We start from the raw sequence: 18,937 nt of genomic DNA, 5'->3' as shown, positions 1-18,937 counted from the left end.
TAAATCTAGTCTACCAGGTCTGCTGTAGGCTATGCACTGGACACATGTCTTCTAAATCTAGTCTACCAGGCCTGCAGTAGGCTATGCACTGGACACATGTCTTCTAAATCTAGTCAACCAGGCCTGCAGTAGGCTATGCACTGGACACTGGACACCCTAGGGTGTCACGTCACCCACTAAGAGAAGCAAAGCTCTAATCCTGGTGAATCATGTTAGTGGAGCAGATTACTGAAATGATCGTTCACTTGATCATACAAGCACCAAATTTGGCACACAGGTGCTTCAGAACCTACTCTCTCAGAAAAGTACGTTGTCCACTTGAAAAAAACAAAATGGACACCATTTTTCAAGATGGCCACCATTCAAGGTGGTTTTAAACAGTGTTTGAGTTATATTGAGCTATAAAATCCTATTTTGATGGCCTATACATCAAAAGATATGTTTCTGAGTATGAGAAATCCAATTCTGCATTTAGAACATCAAAATTATTTAATATTATGATGATACAATGGGAATTAAACGATGAAGTGGGGCAGATTAAGTCCATATTCCATAATAATCCTTCATGTGGTGGTACAAGCACCAGATTTGGCACAATTGATGTCCAGGATGTACTTTTTAAGAAAAGTACGTTTTCCAGCTGACAATCCAAGATGGCCGCCAGTTTTCAAGATGGCCACCTCGTCAAATGAATAAGTAGAACTTTAGTGAACAGAAATGTGTGATCCACACATTGATCCAAACAAATGAATGTATTCTGACTGGAAGAACTGAATGTTGTCAATTTAATTCCAATATGGCCGCCAGTTTTCAAGATGGGAGCTATTACGCAACTCAAAATGTGCGTTTTCGGAAGCTGTCTGATCACAGATATTGTTGAAGGGCAACATCACCATTCATTGAAATGCTGTGATCAAGCTCTATTGGTTTGTAATTTTGTATATAAGATGATGTCAAAGCACAACCAGGACATACTGGTGACATCACTGCTGTTAGACTCAGCATGGGGTTCAGTGTCGGCTTGTAACAGAGCTGTAGTTGTGGTTTACTAACTGTTGTAGTCGTGTACTCACTGTAGTTTGTAGTATACTTTAGTGTCCTAAATGCTATCTAATAAGCCCGTATATCTCAAATAGAAGTTGAGTTAGTTGTAGCATTGTAGTTGATAGCCGCACCTGAATTGACAGGATGTGTCAGCGTGGGAGAGCTGAGACAAGGGTAACAGGGATTCAGTTACCTGGATGGTGTACAGATCGCACAGGACTTGCACTGGATGAATGGTCGGGCTAGGTGTAGGGCACCAGATGCTTGAACCTAGATGCATCCCATATTTCAATGTGCTTTGATGTTTTGTACGGTTGGGTGGTAAAAGGATATAGCCCTCGGCCTTTAACCGTATAACACAAGATGTTCAGCTACTAAAACTGATTGGAGGAAGTGTCAAACAGATACGAAAGAGGAGTTGAAGTCTCACCGTATTTCAGGCAATACACCTGTTGCCCATCATGTTAGACTCATCCAGATTGGATGATGGAGGTGGCAGTGAGGATACATTGAGGCAAAACAGTACAAAGTATCACCAAAATTGTCGGGCAAATGTTAAGCAACTGAAACTCCAGCGTTCCACTAAGAGAGCAGCTGAAATTCAGAATGATCCTGGAAAGGACACGCAAAAATTCAAAGAGTGCAGTGCAGCGGATGTGATCTCCCCCCCATCGAAGCCCTGTATGACGATCGTTGTGTCAGCAAAGCTCGTCGTGGAATTATGAGGGACCCAAGCCATCCCAACCGCAGACTGTTTGAGATGCTGCCACATGGAAAACGTTTTCGCAGTCTCGAAGCCACTGGAAATAGACTGCAAATATGCTTCTTTCCCCAAATAATCATGAACATGAACGAACTGATAAGAACCAGGGCGAGAGTTTACCTAACTTTGCTACTACAGGGAAACATATATAATATTTTTCTAGCACTCTTTATTCTATCCCTTTGTTTTGCTGTGCTTGCAGTGTTTTTTGTTGTTTGAATATTAGCCTATGCTATCTATGCCGCTGCATTGTCTGAAAGGAAGCCAAACAAAAATAAGTTTTACTCTTATGTACCTGTACATAAGATGTAACAATAAAGTCCAACATTGAACCTTGATCTAGGTTCAAGCATCTGGTGCCCTACACCTAGCCCGACCGTTCATCCAGTGCCATTTAAGTCCTGTGCGATCTGTACACCATCCAGGTAACTGAAGCCCTGTTACCCTTGTCTCAGCTCTCCCACGCTGGCACATCTTGTCAATTCAGGTGCGGCTATCTAACTACAATACTACAACTAACTAAACTTCTAGTGGACTCGTGGAGATATATACAGGGGCTAATTAACATTTAGGACACTAAAGTAGCATATACAACAAACTACAGTGAGTATACTACAACAGTTAGTAAACCATACAGCTACGCTACAAGCCGACACTGAACCCCATGCGGAGTCTCACAGCAGTGATGTCACCAGTGTGTCCTGGTTGTGCTTTGACATCACTCTTATATACAAAATTACAAACCAATAGAGCTTGATCACAGCATTTCAATGCATGATCAACGAATGATGTTGCCCTTCAACAATATATATGATCATACAGCTTCAGAAAACGCTAATTTTGAGTAACGTAATAGCTGCATCTTGCAAACTGGCGGCCATATTGGAATTCAATTCCAACACCATTAAGTTCTTACAGTCAGAATACTTTCATTTTGATGTTTGGATCATTAACACATTTAAATTCTACTTCGAAAACCTTTTTGTTGTTTTGTTTTCTTGCATTTGACGAGCCGGCCATCTTGAATACTGGCAGCCATCTTGGATTTTCAGCTGGATAAGGTGCTTTTCATAGAAAGTACATCCTGGACATCATGTGTGCCAAATTTGGTGCTTGTACCACCAAGTGAAAGATTCTTATGGAATATTGACTTAATCTGCCCCAGCTTTTCGTTTAATTCCCATTGTATCATCATAATATTCAATAATTTTGATTTGCTAAATGCAGAATTGGATTTCTCATACTCAGAAACATACATTTCGATGTATATGCCATCACAATACGATTATTCAATCAAACTATAGTTCAAACACTGTTTAAAACCATTTTGAAAGGCAGCCATCTTGGAAAATGGTGGCCATTTTGTTTTTTCAAGTGGACAACGTACTTTTCTGAGAGAGTAGGTTCTGAAGCACTTGTGTGCCAAATTTGGTGCTTGTATGATCAAGTGAACGATTCTTATGATATATTGACTTAATCTGCTGCACTATGTCATGTGACAACAGGGATCCATGGAGAGGGAGGGACCTTCTCTACCTTGCTGGCTCTTCTGCTCTGGGACGTTCTCTTCATGGAGGGAGTCCCAGATGTGTTCCGAAACCCCTTCCAGGTAAACCCTACCAAACCCCTATGTACCAAACCCCATACCAAACCCCTACCAAACCCCCTACCAGGTACCAAACCCCTACCAGGTACCAAACCCCTTCCAGGTAAACCCTACCAAACCCCCTACCAGGTACCAAACCCCTACCAGGTACCAAACCCCTTCCAGGTAAACCCTACCAAACCCCCTACCAGGTACCAAACCCCTACCAGGTACCAAACCCCTTCCAGGTAAACCCTACCAAACCCCCTACCAGGTACCAAACCCCTACCAGGTACCAAACCCCTTCCAGGTAAACCCTAGCAAACCCCCTACCAGGTACCAAACCCCTTCCAGGTAAACCCTACCAAACCCCCTACCAGGTACCAAACCCCTACCAGGTACCAAACCCCCTACTAAGTACCAAATAATAATAATCTTTATTGTCCCGAAGGATATTTGTCTTCACAATCTGTTCAACACCCACATCAAAAACAACACAGAGCACCAAGACAATACAAAAACAAAACCCCTTCCAGGTAAACCCTACCAAACCCCTACCAAACCCCTACCAGGTACCAAACCCCTACCAGGTAAACATAATGTCAGGTGGGTTTCATCTGTGTGAGATGAGATGAGATGAGGTTTCTGGTGTGGGATTCACGCCTCATTGTTTATATTGTTCCCTGACAGACGTGTCCTCTGGACCTGCTCACCGACGGTTTATATTGTTCCCTGACAGACCTGTCCTCTGGACCTGCTCACCGACGGTTTCTATTGTTCCCTGACAGACCTGTCCTCTGGACCTGCTCACAGACGGTTTCTATTGTTCCCTGACAGACGTGTCCTCTGGACATTACATTACATTACATTACATTACAGTCATTTAGCAGACGCTTTTATCCAAAGCGACTTACAATAAGTGTATTCAACATAGGTAGGGAACAAAAACTACTAATCACCAGAAGTCTTTAGTGCATTTTCTGCAAAAACAAGCAACCAAGAGTATACCTAGCGCTAAGGTAAAAGTGCAATATATCAGCTACCTATTTCCTTAACCGGATGAGACAAAATAGCTAAATCAAATGAGCATGAGCTAAAACAATTAAGTGTATCGACTAAACAAGATCCAATAAACAATACAACAATAGAAAACAAACGTTCGTACAACTAGTTAACAACAAGTAGGTCAGGCAGAGAGGAAGGGTAGTGTTTCCTGAAGAGGTGGGTTTTCAACCTGCGGCGAAATATGGGCAGTGACTCTGCTGTCCTAACATCAGTGGGGAGTTCATTCCACCACTGTGGGGCCAGAACAGAAAAGAGTCGTGACCGTGTGGATCGGCCAGAAGGACCCTTGAGTGACGAGGCAATCAGTCGCCCCGAGGTGGCAGACCGAAGTGGTCGGGCAGGGGTGTAGGCATCGACCATAGCCCGGAGATAGGAAGGAGCTGTTCCTTTCACTGCCCTATAGGCTAACACCAGGGTTTTGAACTGGATGCGGGCCGCTACGGGGAGCCAGTGTAGAGAACGGAGAAGGATGGTTGTGTGGGAGAACTTGGGGCGGTTGAACACCAGACGAGCCGCAGCTTTCTGAACAAGCTCCAGAGGTCTGATGGCAGATGCCGGAGCACCAGCAAGGAGGGAGTTGCAGTAGTCCAGGCGGGAGATGACGAGAGCCTGGATGAGCACCTGGGCTGCCTTCTCCGTGAGGAAGGGGCGAATCCTCCTGATGTTGTAGAGGAGGAATCTGCAGGACCTTGTCACTGATGCGATGTTTGCCGAGAACGTCAGTTGATCGTCCAGGGTCACACCCAGATTTTTCGCAGTCCGAGTTGAGGTCACCACAGCATTATCAATGGTGATGGCCATGTCTCGGTGCGGACAGCCCTTCCCCGGGAGGAACATCAGCTCGGTCTTGTCCAGGTTGAGCTTCAGGTGGTTTGTCGACATCCACGCCGAGATGTCAGCCAGACAAGCAGCAATGCGTGCCTCCACTTGGGTATCAGAGGGGGGGAATGAGAGGATCAGCTGGGTGTCATCGGCATAGCAGTGGTAGGAAAAGCCATGGGAGTGGATGACAGCACCCAGAGATGTAGTGTAGAGAGAGAAAAGAAGAGGACCCAGAACCGAGCCTTGGGGAACCCCAGTTGTGAGCCTGTGTGGTTCTGACACAGACCCTCTCAGCATCACCTGGTAGGAGCGTCCCGTCAGGTAGGATGCAAACAGGGAGAGTGCAGAGCCTGAGACACCCATCCCCTCGAGGGTGGAGAGGAGGATCTGATGGTTCACCGTGTCGAACGCTGCAGACAGGTCCAGGAGTATCAGGACGGAGGAGAGAGAGTTCGCTCTAGCGGCATGGAGCGACTCCGTCACTGCCAGCAGGGCAGTCTCTGTCGAGTGACCCACTTTGAAACCAGACTGGTTGGAGTCCAGGAGGTTGTTCTGGTGGAGATAGGAGGACAGTTGTTTAAAGACAGCACGTTCGAGAGTTTTAGATAGGAAGGATAGAAGGGAAACCGGTCTGTAGTTCTTGATCTCAGAGGGGTCAAGTGTCGGTTTCTTCAGGAGGGGGGTGACTCTGGCAGTCTTGAAAGTAGAGGGAAAGTAGCCAGATGTCAGAGAGGTGTTAATAAGGTGGGTTAAGAAGGGAAGAAGTTCAGGTGCAATAGACTGCAACAGAGTGGATGGGACCGGGTCCAGAGAGCATGAGGTGGGGCGACTAGAGGTAACAAGGAGAAGGACCTCGTTAGGGGAGAGGGGAGAGAAGTGGGATAGAGAGGGGATGGGGGGGGGAAGAGGAGTAGATGAAGGTAGAGAGGGGGGGGTGGCAGGCAGACGGGTGTGGGCAGTGCGCAGGGCACCAGCCGGGGGAGGAGGGAAGGAGGATCGGATATCGTTCACCTTCTTGTCAAAGAAGTTGGCGAAATCGTCAGGGAGGAGGGACGAGGAGGGAGGAGGGGGTGGTGGTTGTAGGAGAGAGGAGAAAGTTTCAAAGAGTTTTTTAGGGTTGGAAGCAGAAGCCTGAATTTTAGTGCAGAAAAAAGCAGCTTTAGCAGCTGATAGAGAGGAGGAAAAAGTAGAAATGAGAGATTGGAAGGTGAGAAGGTCCTCCGGGAGGTTGCCCTTTCTCCATTTGCGCTCAGCCGCTCTCAGGCTCCGTCTCTCAGTCCGCACTGAGTCCGACAACCAGGGGGCAGGTGGAGTTTGGCGTGCAGGCCTGGTGGTGAGGGGACAGAGATGGTCGAGAGAAGAGGATAGAGTAGAGAAAAGAAGATCTGTGGCGGTATCAGGGGATAGAAGAGCAAAGGATTCAGGGGCAGGGAGAGCAGAGAGAACAGAAGAGGAAAGATCAGTGGAGGAAAGTGAGCGAAGATTGTGACGTGAGGAAATCATGTGGGTAGGGAGGGGCTGTGAGGGGGGAGAGGAGAGAGAGAGAGAGTAGGACATGAAGTAGTGATCAGAGAGTTTCTTACCCTTTTCACTGGAAAGAGGAGTGACAGACAGGTTAGCAATAGAGCAGCCTCTGGTGAAGATCAGGTCCAGTTGGTTGCCCGCCTCATGGGTAGGAGGAGATGGGGAAAGAACTAGGTCAAAGGCGGCGAGAAACGAAAGTAGTGGGTCTAGCTGCTTCTCAGTCGGGAGGTTGAAGTCACCCAGAAGGATGAATCCAGAGCCATCGACAGGGAAGTGGGAGACTAGATGGTCCAGCTCCTCCAGGAAGCCACCAGCAGGGCCCGGTGGGCGATAAACAGCTGCAATGGTGAGCTTGACTGGATGAGAAACAGTGACCACATGAAATTCAAATGAGGTAGGAGAGAATAGTGACAGTGAAACAGGAGAGTATTTCCATTTTCTGGAAATGAGCAGACCAACCCCACCACCTGTCCGCACGGCTCTGGGAGTGTGAGAGAAAGAGTACACATCTGACAGAGCCGCGGGCGTAGCAGTGTTTTCTGGTCTGATCCAGGTCTCAGTCAGAGCAAGGAAGTTAAGGGGAGCAAGGAGGCGTAGGCTGAGATGAAAGCAGATTTGCCTTCCACCACAGCCGAGTGGCAATTCCAAAGCCCTCCCGTTACCACTTGCTCGACGTGAGTTGAAAGAGTAGGATAGATGAGATTAGTTGTGTCGCGACATCTGGGTGTAACCCAGTGTTTGTGCGACCGCCAGGAAGAAGAGAGGACAGGAATAGGAAGAAAACACATTGTAGATCACTAAACATATACTACAATACACTACTATATATGTCACTAATCAATGATACAGCTTATCGTTCAGTGACGAAGTCGGACTTTGACAAAGTCGCCTGTCGCCTTTGTTCGCCTGGCCTTCGTTTGCTGGCCGCCGCTTAACAGCTGACGCTTTCACCTGGTGGTATAAGGCCTATCCAACTGATTGCTAATCGTCTGCCAGGAGTGCTGGCTAAACCACTCACTTCACACTTCACAAGGAAATCAAGTGGCCTATACTACTTATCAAGTGGCCTATTACAGGGTGAAACTAATTAAACTAGTCTACTAGCCTACTGTTTGAACACAAACAATACAACTATAAACTACTGACTACCACACAAGCTAATAATATAATACTAATACAAAAGTACTTAGAGTAACACTAACAGCAGTTTGCTAAAATACAGAATAATGCTACTTACTCAACTAGACAGGTCAGGAGCTCTGTTCACTTCAAATGTTGGTTATACACTGAAGAGAATACTCCCAGCCTGGCTACTTATCCTTGAGTTGTGCTGGCTAAACCACTCACTTCACACTTCACAAGGAAATCAAGTGGCCTATACTACTTATCAAGTGGCCTATTACAGGGTGAAACTAATTAAACTAGTCTACTAGCCTACTGTTTGAACACAAACAATACAACTATAAACTACTGACTACCACACAAGCTAATAATATAATACTAATACAAAAGTACTTAGAGTAACACTAACAGCAGTTTGCTAAAATACAGAATAATGCTACTTACTCAACTAGACAGGTCAGGAGCTCTGTTCACTTCAAATGTTGGTTATACACTGAAGAGAATACTCCCAGCCTGGCTACTTATCCTTGAGTTGTGCTGGCTAAACCACTCACTTCACACTTCACAAGGAAATCAAGTGGCCTATACTACTTATCAAGTGGCCTATTACAGGGTGAAACTAATTAAACTAGTCTACTAGCCTACTGTTTGAACACAAACAATACAACTATAAACTACTGACTACCACACAAGCTAATAATATAATACTAATACAAAAGTACTTAGAGTAACACTAACAGCAGTTTGCTAAAATACAGAATAATGCTACTTACTCAACTAGACAGGTCAGGAGCTCTGTTCACTTCAAATGTTGGTTATACACTGAAGAGAATACTCCCAGCCTGGCTACTTATCCTTGAGTTGTGCTGGCTAAACCACTCACTTCACACTTCACAAGGAAATCAAGTGGCCTATACTACTTATCAAGTGGCCTATTACAGGGTGAAACTAATTAAACTAGTCTACTAGCCTACTGTTTGAACACAAACAATACAACTATAAACTACTGACTACCACACAAGCTAATAATATAATACTAATACAAAAGTACTTAGAGTAACACTAACAGCAGTTTGCTAAAATACAGAATAATGCTACTTACTCAACTAGACAGGTCAGGAGCTCTGTTCACTTCAAATGTTGGTTATACACTGGACCTGCTCACCGACGGTTTATATTGTTCCCTGACAGACCTGTCCTCTGGACCTGCTCACTGACGGTTTCTATTGTTCCCTGACAGACCTGTCCTCTGGACCTGCTCACCGACGGTTTATATTGTTCCCTGACAGACCTGTCCTCTGGACCTGCTCACCGGCGGTTTCTATTGTTCCCTGACAGACCTGTCCTCTGGACCTGCTCACTGACGGTTTCTATTGTTCCCTGACAGACCTGTCCTCTGGACCTGCTCACCGACGGTTTATATTGTTCCCTGACAGACCTGTCCTCTGGACCTGCTCACCGGCGGTTTCTATTGTTCCCTGACAGACCTGTCCTCTGGACCTGCTCACTGACGGTTTCTATTGTTCCCTGACAGACCTGTCCTCTGGACCTGCTCACCGACGGTTTATATTGTTCCCTGACAGACCTGTCCTCTGGACCTGCTCACCGGCGGTTTATATTGTTCCCTGACAGACCTGTCCTCTGGACCTGCTCACAGACGGTTTCTATTGTTCCCTGACAGACCTGTCCTCTGGACCTGCTCACAGACGGTTTATATTGTTCCCTGACAGACGTGTCCTCTGGACCTGCTCACAGACGGTTTCTGTTGTTCCCTGACAGACCTGTCCTCTGGACCTGCTCACAGACGGTTTCTATTGTTCCCTGACAGACCTGTCCTCTGGACCTGCTCACCGACGGTTTCTATTGTTCCCTGACAGACCTGTCCTCTGGACCTGCTCACCGACGGTTTCTATTGTTCCCTGACAGACGTGTCCTCTGGACCTGCTCACCGACGGTTTATATTGTTCCCTGACAGACGTGTCCTCTGGACCTGCTCACCGACGGTTTATATTGTTCCCTGACAGACCTGTCCTCTGGACCTGCTCATAGACGGTTTCTATTGTTCCCTGACAGACCTGTCCTCTGGACCTGCTCACAGACGGTTTCTATTGTTCCCTGACAGACCTGTCCTCTGGACCTGCTCACCGGCGGTTTCTATTGTTCCCTGACAGACCTGTCCTCTGGACCTGCTCACAGACGGTTTCTGTTGTTCCCTGACAGACCTGTCCTCTGGACCTGCTCAGCGACGGTCCTCTGGACCTGCTCACCGACGGTTTCTATTGTTCCCTGACAGACCTGTCCTCTGGACCTGCTCACAGACGGTTTATATTGTTCCCTGACAGACCTGTCCTCTGGACCTGCTCACCGACGGTTTCTATTGTTCCCTGACAGACCTGTCCTCTGGACCTGCTCACTGACGGTTTCTATTGTTCCCTGACAGACGTGTCCTCTGGACCTGCTCACCGACGGTTTCTACGGCAGCAGAAAGGAGGCGTTTGACGCGCACGTGCAGCTGCTGGAGGAGGCGTGTGTGGAGACGCTGTGTGACATGTTGGAGGAGGTGTGGAGAACGCACCAAGGAACCATGTGTTCCCTGGTGACCTGGGAGCTGTTCTCCTCTGTGGAGCAGGCTAAGGTACGGTTCTCCTCTGTGCAGCAGGCTAAGGTACGGTTCTCCTCTGTGCAGCAGGCTAAGGTACGGTTCTCCTCTGTTGAGCAGGCTAAGGTACGGTTCTCCTCTCTAGATGTTCTCCTCTGTGGAGCAGGTTCAGGTACGGTTATCCTCTGTTGAGCAGGCTAAGGTACGGTTCTCCTCTGTGCAGCAGGCTAAGTTACGGTTCTCCTCTGTGCAGCAGGCTAAGGTACGGTTCTCCTCTGTTGAGCAGGCTAAGGTACGGTTCTCCTCTCTAGATGTTCTCCTCTGTGGAGCAGGCTAAGGTACGGTTCTCCTCTCTAGATGTTCTCCTCTGTGGAGCAGGCTAAGGTACGGTTCTCCTCTCTAGATGTTCTCCTCTGTGGAGCAGGCTAAGGTACGGTTCTCCTCTGTGGAGCAGGCTAAGGTACGGTTCTCCTCTCTAGATGTTCTCCTCTGTGGAGCAGGCTAAGGTACGGTTCTCCTCTGTGCAGCAGGCTAAGGTACGGTTCTCCTCTGTGCAGCAGGCTAAGGTACGGTTCTCCTCTGTGCAGCAGGCTAAGGTACGGTTCTCCTCTGTGCAGCAGGCTAAGGTACGGTTCTCCTCTGTGGAGCAGGTTAAGGTACGGTTCTCCTCTGTGGAGCAGGCTAAGGTACGGTTCTCCTCTCTAGATGTTCTCCTCTGTGGAGCAGGTTCAGGTACGGTTATCCTCTGTTGAGCAGGCTAAGGTACGGTTCTCCTCTGTGCAGCAGGCTAAGTTACGGTTCTCCTCTGTGCAGCAGGCTAAGGTACGGTTCTCCTCTGTTGAGCAGGCTAAGTTACGGTTCTCCTCTGTGCAGCAGGCTAATTACGGTTCTCCTCTCTAGATGTTCTCCTCTGTGCAGCAGGCTAGGTATGGTTCTCCTCTGTGCAGCAGGCTAAGGTACGGTTCTCCTCTGTGCAGCAGGCTAAGGTACGGTTCTCCTCTGTTGAGCAGGCTAAGTTACGGTTCTCCTCTGTGCAGCAGGCTAATTACGGTTCTCCTCTCTAGATGTTCTCCTCTGTGGAGCAGGCTAAGGTACGGTTCTCCTCTGTGGAGCAGGCTAAGGTACGGTTCTCCTCTGTGGAGCAGGCTAAGGTACGGTTCTCCTCTGTGGAGCAGGCTAAGGTACGGTTCTCCTCTCTAGATGTTCTCCTCTGTGCAGCAGGCTAAGGTACGGTTCTCCTCTGTGGAGCAGGCTAAGGTACGGTTCTCCTCTGTGGAGCAGGCTAAGGTACGGTTCTCCTGTGCAGCAGGTTAAGGTACGGTTCTCCTCTGTGCAGCAGGCTAGGTATGGTTCTCCTCTGTGCAGCAGGCTAAGGTACGGTTCTTCTCTGTGCAGCAGGCTAAGGTACGGTTCTCCTCTGTGCAGCAGGCTAGGTATGGTTCTCCTCTGTGGAGCAGGGTAAGGTACGGTTCTCCTCTGTGGAGCAGGCTAAGGTACGGTTCTCCTCTGTGGAGCAGGCTAGGTATGGTTCTCCTCTGTGGAGCAGGCTAAGGTACGGTTCTCCTCTGTGGAGCAGGCTAAGGTACGGTTCTCCTCTGTGGAGCAGGCTAGGTATGGTTCTCCTCTGTGCAGCAGGCTAAGGTACGGTTCTCCTCTGTGCAGCAGGCTAAGGTACGGTTCTCCTCTGTGCAGCAGGCTAAGGTACGGTTCTCCTCTGTGCAGCAGGCTAAGGTACGGTTCTCCTCTGTGCAGCAGGTTAAGGTACGGTTCTCCTCTCTAGATGTTCTCCTCTGTGGAGCAGGCTAAGGTACGGTTCTCCTCTGTGCAGCAGGCTAAGGTACGGTTCTCCTCTGTGCAGCAGGCTAAGGTACGGTTCTCCTCTGTGCAGCAGGCTAAGGTACGGTTCTCCTCTGTGCAGCAGGCTAAGGTACGGTTCTCCTCTGTGCAGCAGGTTAAGGTACGGTTCTCCTCTCTAGATGTTCTCCTCTGTGGAGCAGGCTAAGGTACGGTTCTCCTCTGTGCAGCAGGCTAAGGTACGGTTCTCCTCTGTGCAGCAGGTTAAGGTACGGTTCTCCTCTGTGCAGCAGGCTAAGGTACGGTTCTCCTCTGTGCAGCAGGCTAAGGTACGGTTCTCCTCTGTGCAGCAGGCTAAGGTACGGTTCTCCTCTGTGCAGCAGGCTAAGGTACGGTTCTCCTCTGTGCAGCAGGCTAGGTATGGTTCTCCTCTGTGCAGCAGGCTAAGGTACGGTTCTCCTCTGTGCAGCAGGTTAAGGTACGGTTCTCCTCTCTAGATGTTCTCCTCTGTGCAGCAGGCTAGGTATGGTTCTCCTCTGTGCAGCAGGCTAAGGTACGGTTCTCCTCTGTGCAGCAGGCTAAGGTACGGTTCTCCTCTGTGCAGCAGGCTAAGGTACGGTTCTCCTTTGTGCAGCAGGTTAAGGTACGGTTCTCCTCTCTAGATGTTCTCCTCTGTGCAGCAGGCTAAGGTACGGTTCTCCTCTGTGCAGCAGGCTAAGGTACGGTTCTCCTCTGTGCAGCAGGCTAAGGTATGGTTCTCCTCTGTGCAGCAGGCTAAGGTACGGTTCTCCTCTGTGCAGCAGGCTAAGGTACGGTTCTCCTCTGTGCAGCAGGCTAGGTATGGTTCTCCTCTGTGCAGCAGGCTAAGGTACGGTTCTCCTCTGTGCAGCAGGCTAGGTATGGTTCTCCTCTGTGCAGCAGGCTAAGGTACGGTTCTCCTCTGTGCAGCAGGCTAAGGTACGGTTCTCCTCTGTGCAGCAGGTTAAGGTACGGTTCTCCTCTCTAGATGTTCTCCTCTGTGGAGCAGGCTAAGGTACGGTTCTCCTCTGTGCAGCAGGCTAAGGTACGGTTCTCCTCTGTGCAGCAGGCTAAGGTACGGTTCTCCTCTGTGCAGCAGGCTAAGGTACGGTTCTCCTCTGTGCAGCAGGCTAAGGTACGGTTCTCCTCTGTGCAGCAGGCTAAGGTACGGTTCTCCTCTCTAGATGTTCTCCTCTGTGGAGCAGGCTAAGGTACGGTTCTCCTCTGTGCAGCAGGTTAAGGTACGGTTCTCCTCTCTAGATGTTCTCCTCTGTGCAGCAGGCTAAGGTACGGTTCTCCTCTGTGCAGCAGGCTAAGGTACGGTTCTCCTCTCTAGATGTTCTCCTCTGTGCAGCAGGCTAAGGTACGGTTCTCCTCTGTGCAGCAGGCTAAGGTACGGTTCTCCTCTGTGCAGCAGGCTAAGGTACGGTTCTCCTCTGTGCAGCAGGCTAAGGTACGGTTCTCCTCTGTGCAGCAGGTTAAGGTACGGTTCTCCTCTCTAGATGTTCTCCTCTGTGGAGCAGGCTAAGGTACGGTTCTCCTCTGTGCAGCAGGCTAAGGTACGGTTCTCCTCTGTGCAGCAGGCTAAGGTACGGTTCTCCTCTGTGCAGCAGGTTAAGGTACGGTTCTCCTCTCTAGATGTTCTCCTCTGTGGAGCAGGCTAAGGTACGGTTCTCCTCTGTGCAGCAGGTTAAGGTACGGTTCTCCTCTCTAGATGTTCTCCTCTGTGCAGCAGGCTAAGGTACGGTTCTCCTCTGTGCAGCAGGCTAAGGTACGGTTCTCCTCTCTAGATGTTCTCCTCTGTGCAGCAGGCTAAGGTACGGTTCTCCTCTGTGCAGCAGGCTAAGGTACGGTTCTCCTCTGTGCAGCAGGCTAAGGTACGGTTCTCCTCTGTGCAGCAGGCTAAGGTACGGTTCTCCTCTGTGCAGCAGGCTAAGGTACGGTTCTCCTCTCTAGAACACGCCAAAGGAACCACGATGGAACCTCCTCCATATACTGTATGGAGGAGGTTCCGTGATCTGTATCCTAACATAATGTTGTCCAGCAGGGGGAGTGGTTTCACCAGGCATCGACTAATCATGTTTCTGTTTATTGTTTTATTTATTGTTAAATGTGAATGCAAATAAAGATGTTAAATGTGTGTGTGCGTGCGTGCGTGTGTGTACTCGTGTGCGTGCGTGCATGCGTGCACAGAGTGTGGTGTGCTGTCTAGGAGGCGTGTTCTTAGCAGGGATGATGAAGAGGATGATGAAGGACTACAGACACCGTCGAGGAGGTTTACCCGATCTGATCGTTTGGAACTCTAGAACCTCCGACTATAAGGTTATTATTATTATTATTATTATAACTCTAGAACCTCCGACTATAAGGTTATTATTATTATTATTATTATAACTCTAGAACCTCCGACTATAAGGTTATTATTATTATTATTATTATAACTCTAGAACCTCCGACTATAAGGTTATTATTATTATTATTATAACTCTAGAACCTCCGACTATAAGGTTATTATTATTATAACTCTAGAACCTCCGACTATAAGGTTATTATTATTATAACTCTAGAACCTCCGACTATAAGGTTATTATTATTATAACTCTAGAACCTCCGACTATAAGGTTATTATTATTATAACTCTAGAACCTCCGACTATAAGGTTATTATTATTATTATTATAACTCTAGAACCTCCGACTATAAGGTTATTATTATTATTATTATTATTATAACTCTAGAACCTCCGACTATAAGGTTATTATTATTATTATTATAACTCTAGAACCTCCGACTATAAGGTTATTATTATTATTATTATTAATTCTAGAACCTCCGACTATAAGGTTATTATTATTAATTCTAGAACCTATGACTATTTATTATGTTTATTATGTTATTGACAGCTGGTGGAGGTGAAGGGACCCAGCGACTGTACTGATTGGTTAATGATTAATTCATTGACAGCTGGTGGAGGTGAAGGGACCCAGCGACTGTACTGATTGGTTAATGATTGATTGACAGCTGGTGGAGGTGAAGGGACCCAGCGACCGTACTGATTGGTTAATGATTGATTAATTGACAGCTGGTGGAGGTGAAGGGACCCAGCGACTGTACTGATTGGTTAATGATTGATTGACAGCTGGTGGAGGTGAAGGGACCCAGCGACCGTACTGATTGGTTAATGATTGATTGATTGACAGCTGGTGGAGGTGAAGGGACCCAGCGACCGTACTGATTGGTTAATGATTGATTGATTGACAGCTGGTGGAGGTGAAGGGACCCAGCGACTGTACTGATTGGTTAATGATTGATTAATTGACAGCTGGTGGAGGTGAAGGGACCCAGCGACCGTACTGATTGGTTAATGATTGATTGATTGACACCTGGTGGAGGTGAAGGGACCCAGCGACTGTACTGATTGGTTAATGATTGATTGACAGCTGGTGGAGGTGAAGGGACCCAGCGACCGTACTGATTGGTTAATGATTGATTGACAGCTGGTGGAGGTGAAGGGACCCAGCGACCGTACTGATTGGTTAATGATTGATTGATTGACAGCTGGTGGAGGTGAAGGGACCCAGCGACTGTACTGATTGGTTAATGATTGATTGACAGCTGGTGGAGGTGAAGGGACCCAGCGACCGTACTGATTGGTTAATGATTGATTGACAGCTGGTGGAGGTGAAGGGACCCAGCGACTGTACTGATTGGTTAATGATTGATTGACAGCTGGTGGAGGTGAAGGGACCCAGCGACCGTACTGATTGGTTAATGATTGATTGATTGACAGCTGGTGGAGGTGAAGGGACCCAGCGACCGTACTGATTGGTTAATGATTGATTGATTGACAGCTGGTGGAGGTGAAGGGACCCAGCGACTGTACTGATTGGTTAATGATTGATTAATTGACAGCTGGTGGAGGTGAAGGGACCCAGCGACCGTACTGATTGGTTAATGATTGATTGATTGACAGCTGGTGGAGGTGAAGGGACCCAGCGACCGTACTGATTGGTTAATGATTGATTGACAGCTGGTGGAGGTGAAGGGACCCAGCGACCGTACTGATTGGTTAATGATTGATTGACAGCTGGTGGAGGTGAAGGGACCCAGCGACTGTACTGATTGGTTAATGATTGATTGACAGCTGGTGGAGGTGAAGGGACCCAGCGACCGTACTGATTGGTTAATGATTGATTCACAGCTGGTGGAGGTGAAGGGACCCAGCGACTGTACTGATTGGTTAATGATTTAATGATTGACAGCTGGTGGAGGTGAAGGGACCCAGCGACTGTACTGATTGGTTAATGATGTAATGATTGACAGCTGGTGGAGGTGAAGGGACCCAGCGACTGTACTGATTGGTTAATGATTGATTGACAGCTGGTGGAGGTGAAGGGACCCAGCGACTGTACTGATTGGTTAATGATTGATTGACAGCTGGTGGAGGTGAAGGGACCCAGCGACCGTACTGATTGGTTAATGATTGATTGACAGCTGGTGGAGGTGAAGGGACCCAGCGACTGTACTGATTGGTTAATGATTTAATGATTGACAGCTGGTGGAGGTGAAGGGACCCAGCGACTGTACTGATTGGTTAATGATTTAATGATTGACAGCTGGTGGAGGTGAAGGGACCCAGCGACCGTCTGTCTCAGAAGCAGCAAATCTGGTTGGACGAGCTGACGACGCTCGGAGCTCAGGTGGAGGTTTGTCATGTGACCTCTCAGGGCGCCAGAGGGGGAGGAGCCTGTGTGGAGTGATGACCCAAGACCCCGCCCCCAGCAGCACGTTCCTGGAGGTGGACGGACGTTCAGTGACGTCATGTACATAACACTAATTCGAGGTCCGTTCTCAACTTCCAGTCGCTGGAGACATGTTGGTATAAATAACGGTTCTTCTGGCGTTCCTCAGGGTGCTTCAAAACGCCACTGAGCAACTTCCATTGAAATGAATAGCAGGGGGCGGGGCTGTCCGTACTCTATCCTGTATAGAGCGTCGCAGTCCCGCCCCCTTTCAGTCCCGCCCCCTTTCATGACGACGCGAGACCTAGAAGTGAATTCCTCGTTCATTTACAGGCTTTTCAAAAAGTATTTATTTAAAGACGTTTACGCCGCGGACAAAGACAACTCGAGTTGTGACAAATCATGACAACAAACACAACATTTTGGACCGAACAAATAATTACAAAGAAGAAAAACAACAAAAAAAAGTGTTGTAACTTGCCGTTTTCTTCTAATTATTTGTTCGGCCCGAAAAATTGTGTTTGTTATGATTTGTCACAACTCGAGTTGGCTTTGTACGAGGCTTAAAAGGTCTTTAAATAAATACTTTTTGAAATGTCTGAGGAAAAAGAACGGGGAATCATTTCCTGGGCCCTGGTAGGGGGCGGACCAGCACTTCATGTCCGTTAGAACGCTGTACTGCAGCTGTCAATGCAATCCCTATGAGAGGCATCATAAAATACTCATAAAATACTTTCACTGGTCCATTACTGAGGCTGTAGCCATTTAGTTTGTGTTCTAATAAAGTGTCCCATATGTTTGATTTGTCCTTTTCAATGTCACATACCTGCCATCTGAATATACAGCCCACAATGTACTATAATATACTGCATCAGTGTTTCAATGACACATACCTGCCATCTGAATATACAGCCCACAATGTACTATAATATACTGCATCAGTGTGTTTCAATGGCACATACCTGCCATCTGAATATACAGCCCACAATGTACTATAATATACTGCATCAGTGTGTTTCAATGGCACATACCTGCCATCTGAATATACAGCCCACAATGTACTATAATATACTGTATCAGTGTGTTTTAATGACACATACCTGCCATCTGAATATACAACCTGTACTGTAATATACTGTATCAGTGTGTTTTAATGACACATACCTGCCATCTGAATATACAACCTGTACTATAATATACTGTACTATAATATACTGTATCAGTGTGTTTTAATGACACATACCTGCCATCTGAATATACAACCTGTACTATAATATACTGTATCAGTGTGTTTTAATGACACATACCTGCCATCTGAATATACAACCTGTACTATAATATACTGTACTATAATATACTGTATCAGTGTGTTTTAATGTCACATACCTGCCATCTGAATATACAGCCTGTACTATAATATACTGTATCAGTGTGTTTTAATGACACATACCTGCCATCTGAATATACAGCCCACAATGTACTATAATATACTGTATCAGTGTGTTTTAATGACACACCTGCCATCTGAATATACAACCTGTACTATAATATACTGTATCAGTGTGTTTTAATGACACTGTGAGAGGGAGGATGACTGAGTTAAGCAGTCACACCTGGCCTGAGTCAAACTAGAACTGGACTCAGAGCTGGGTGTGGCTGCGCACCTGTTGTGCATGGACTTGATCAAGGCACAACAGGATAAACTAGAAAAAGTGCCCTTCTGGGCACAGGTCTCCACCAGGAGGATAGGACTGTGAGATGTTTGGCAAAATGTTTAGTAGTAATATAAACATGTTTGCCTTGTATGGCAATTGGATGATTTGAGGCATTTTGTTCCAATGAACCTGTTTTAATGATTGA

At 47.3% G+C, this 18,937-nt stretch overlaps 1 protein-coding gene across 4 annotated transcripts in view; it reads left to right on the top strand.

Annotated features, from left to right (window-relative positions):
* Positions 1–17,286, top strand: part of fan1 (FANCD2 and FANCI associated nuclease 1) — a 43,057-nt gene extending 25,771 nt beyond the window's left edge. For all 4 annotated transcript variants that reach the window (XM_079531233.1, XM_079531234.1, XM_079531235.1 and 1 more), the window contains exons 11-14: positions 3,313–3,416; positions 10,366–10,560; positions 14,530–14,658; positions 16,952–17,286. In XM_079531233.1, coding sequence (XP_079387359.1) covers positions 3,313–3,416; positions 10,366–10,560; positions 14,530–14,658; positions 16,952–17,095 — 572 coding nt within the window. In that variant the 3' untranslated portion in view covers positions 17,096–17,286. The remainder of the gene's footprint in view (positions 1–3,312; positions 3,417–10,365; positions 10,561–14,529; positions 14,659–16,951) is intronic.
* Positions 17,287–18,937: the final 1,651 nt, after the last annotated feature.

The sequence above is a fragment of the Electrona antarctica genome (assembly GCF_951216825.1).
Source record: "Electrona antarctica genome assembly, contig: scaffold_93, whole genome shotgun sequence".
NCBI lineage: Eukaryota > Metazoa > Chordata > Actinopteri > Myctophiformes > Myctophidae > Electrona > Electrona antarctica.
The sequence above is the reverse complement of the archived record's forward strand: the minus strand, read 5'-3'. Positions and strand labels throughout refer to the sequence as shown.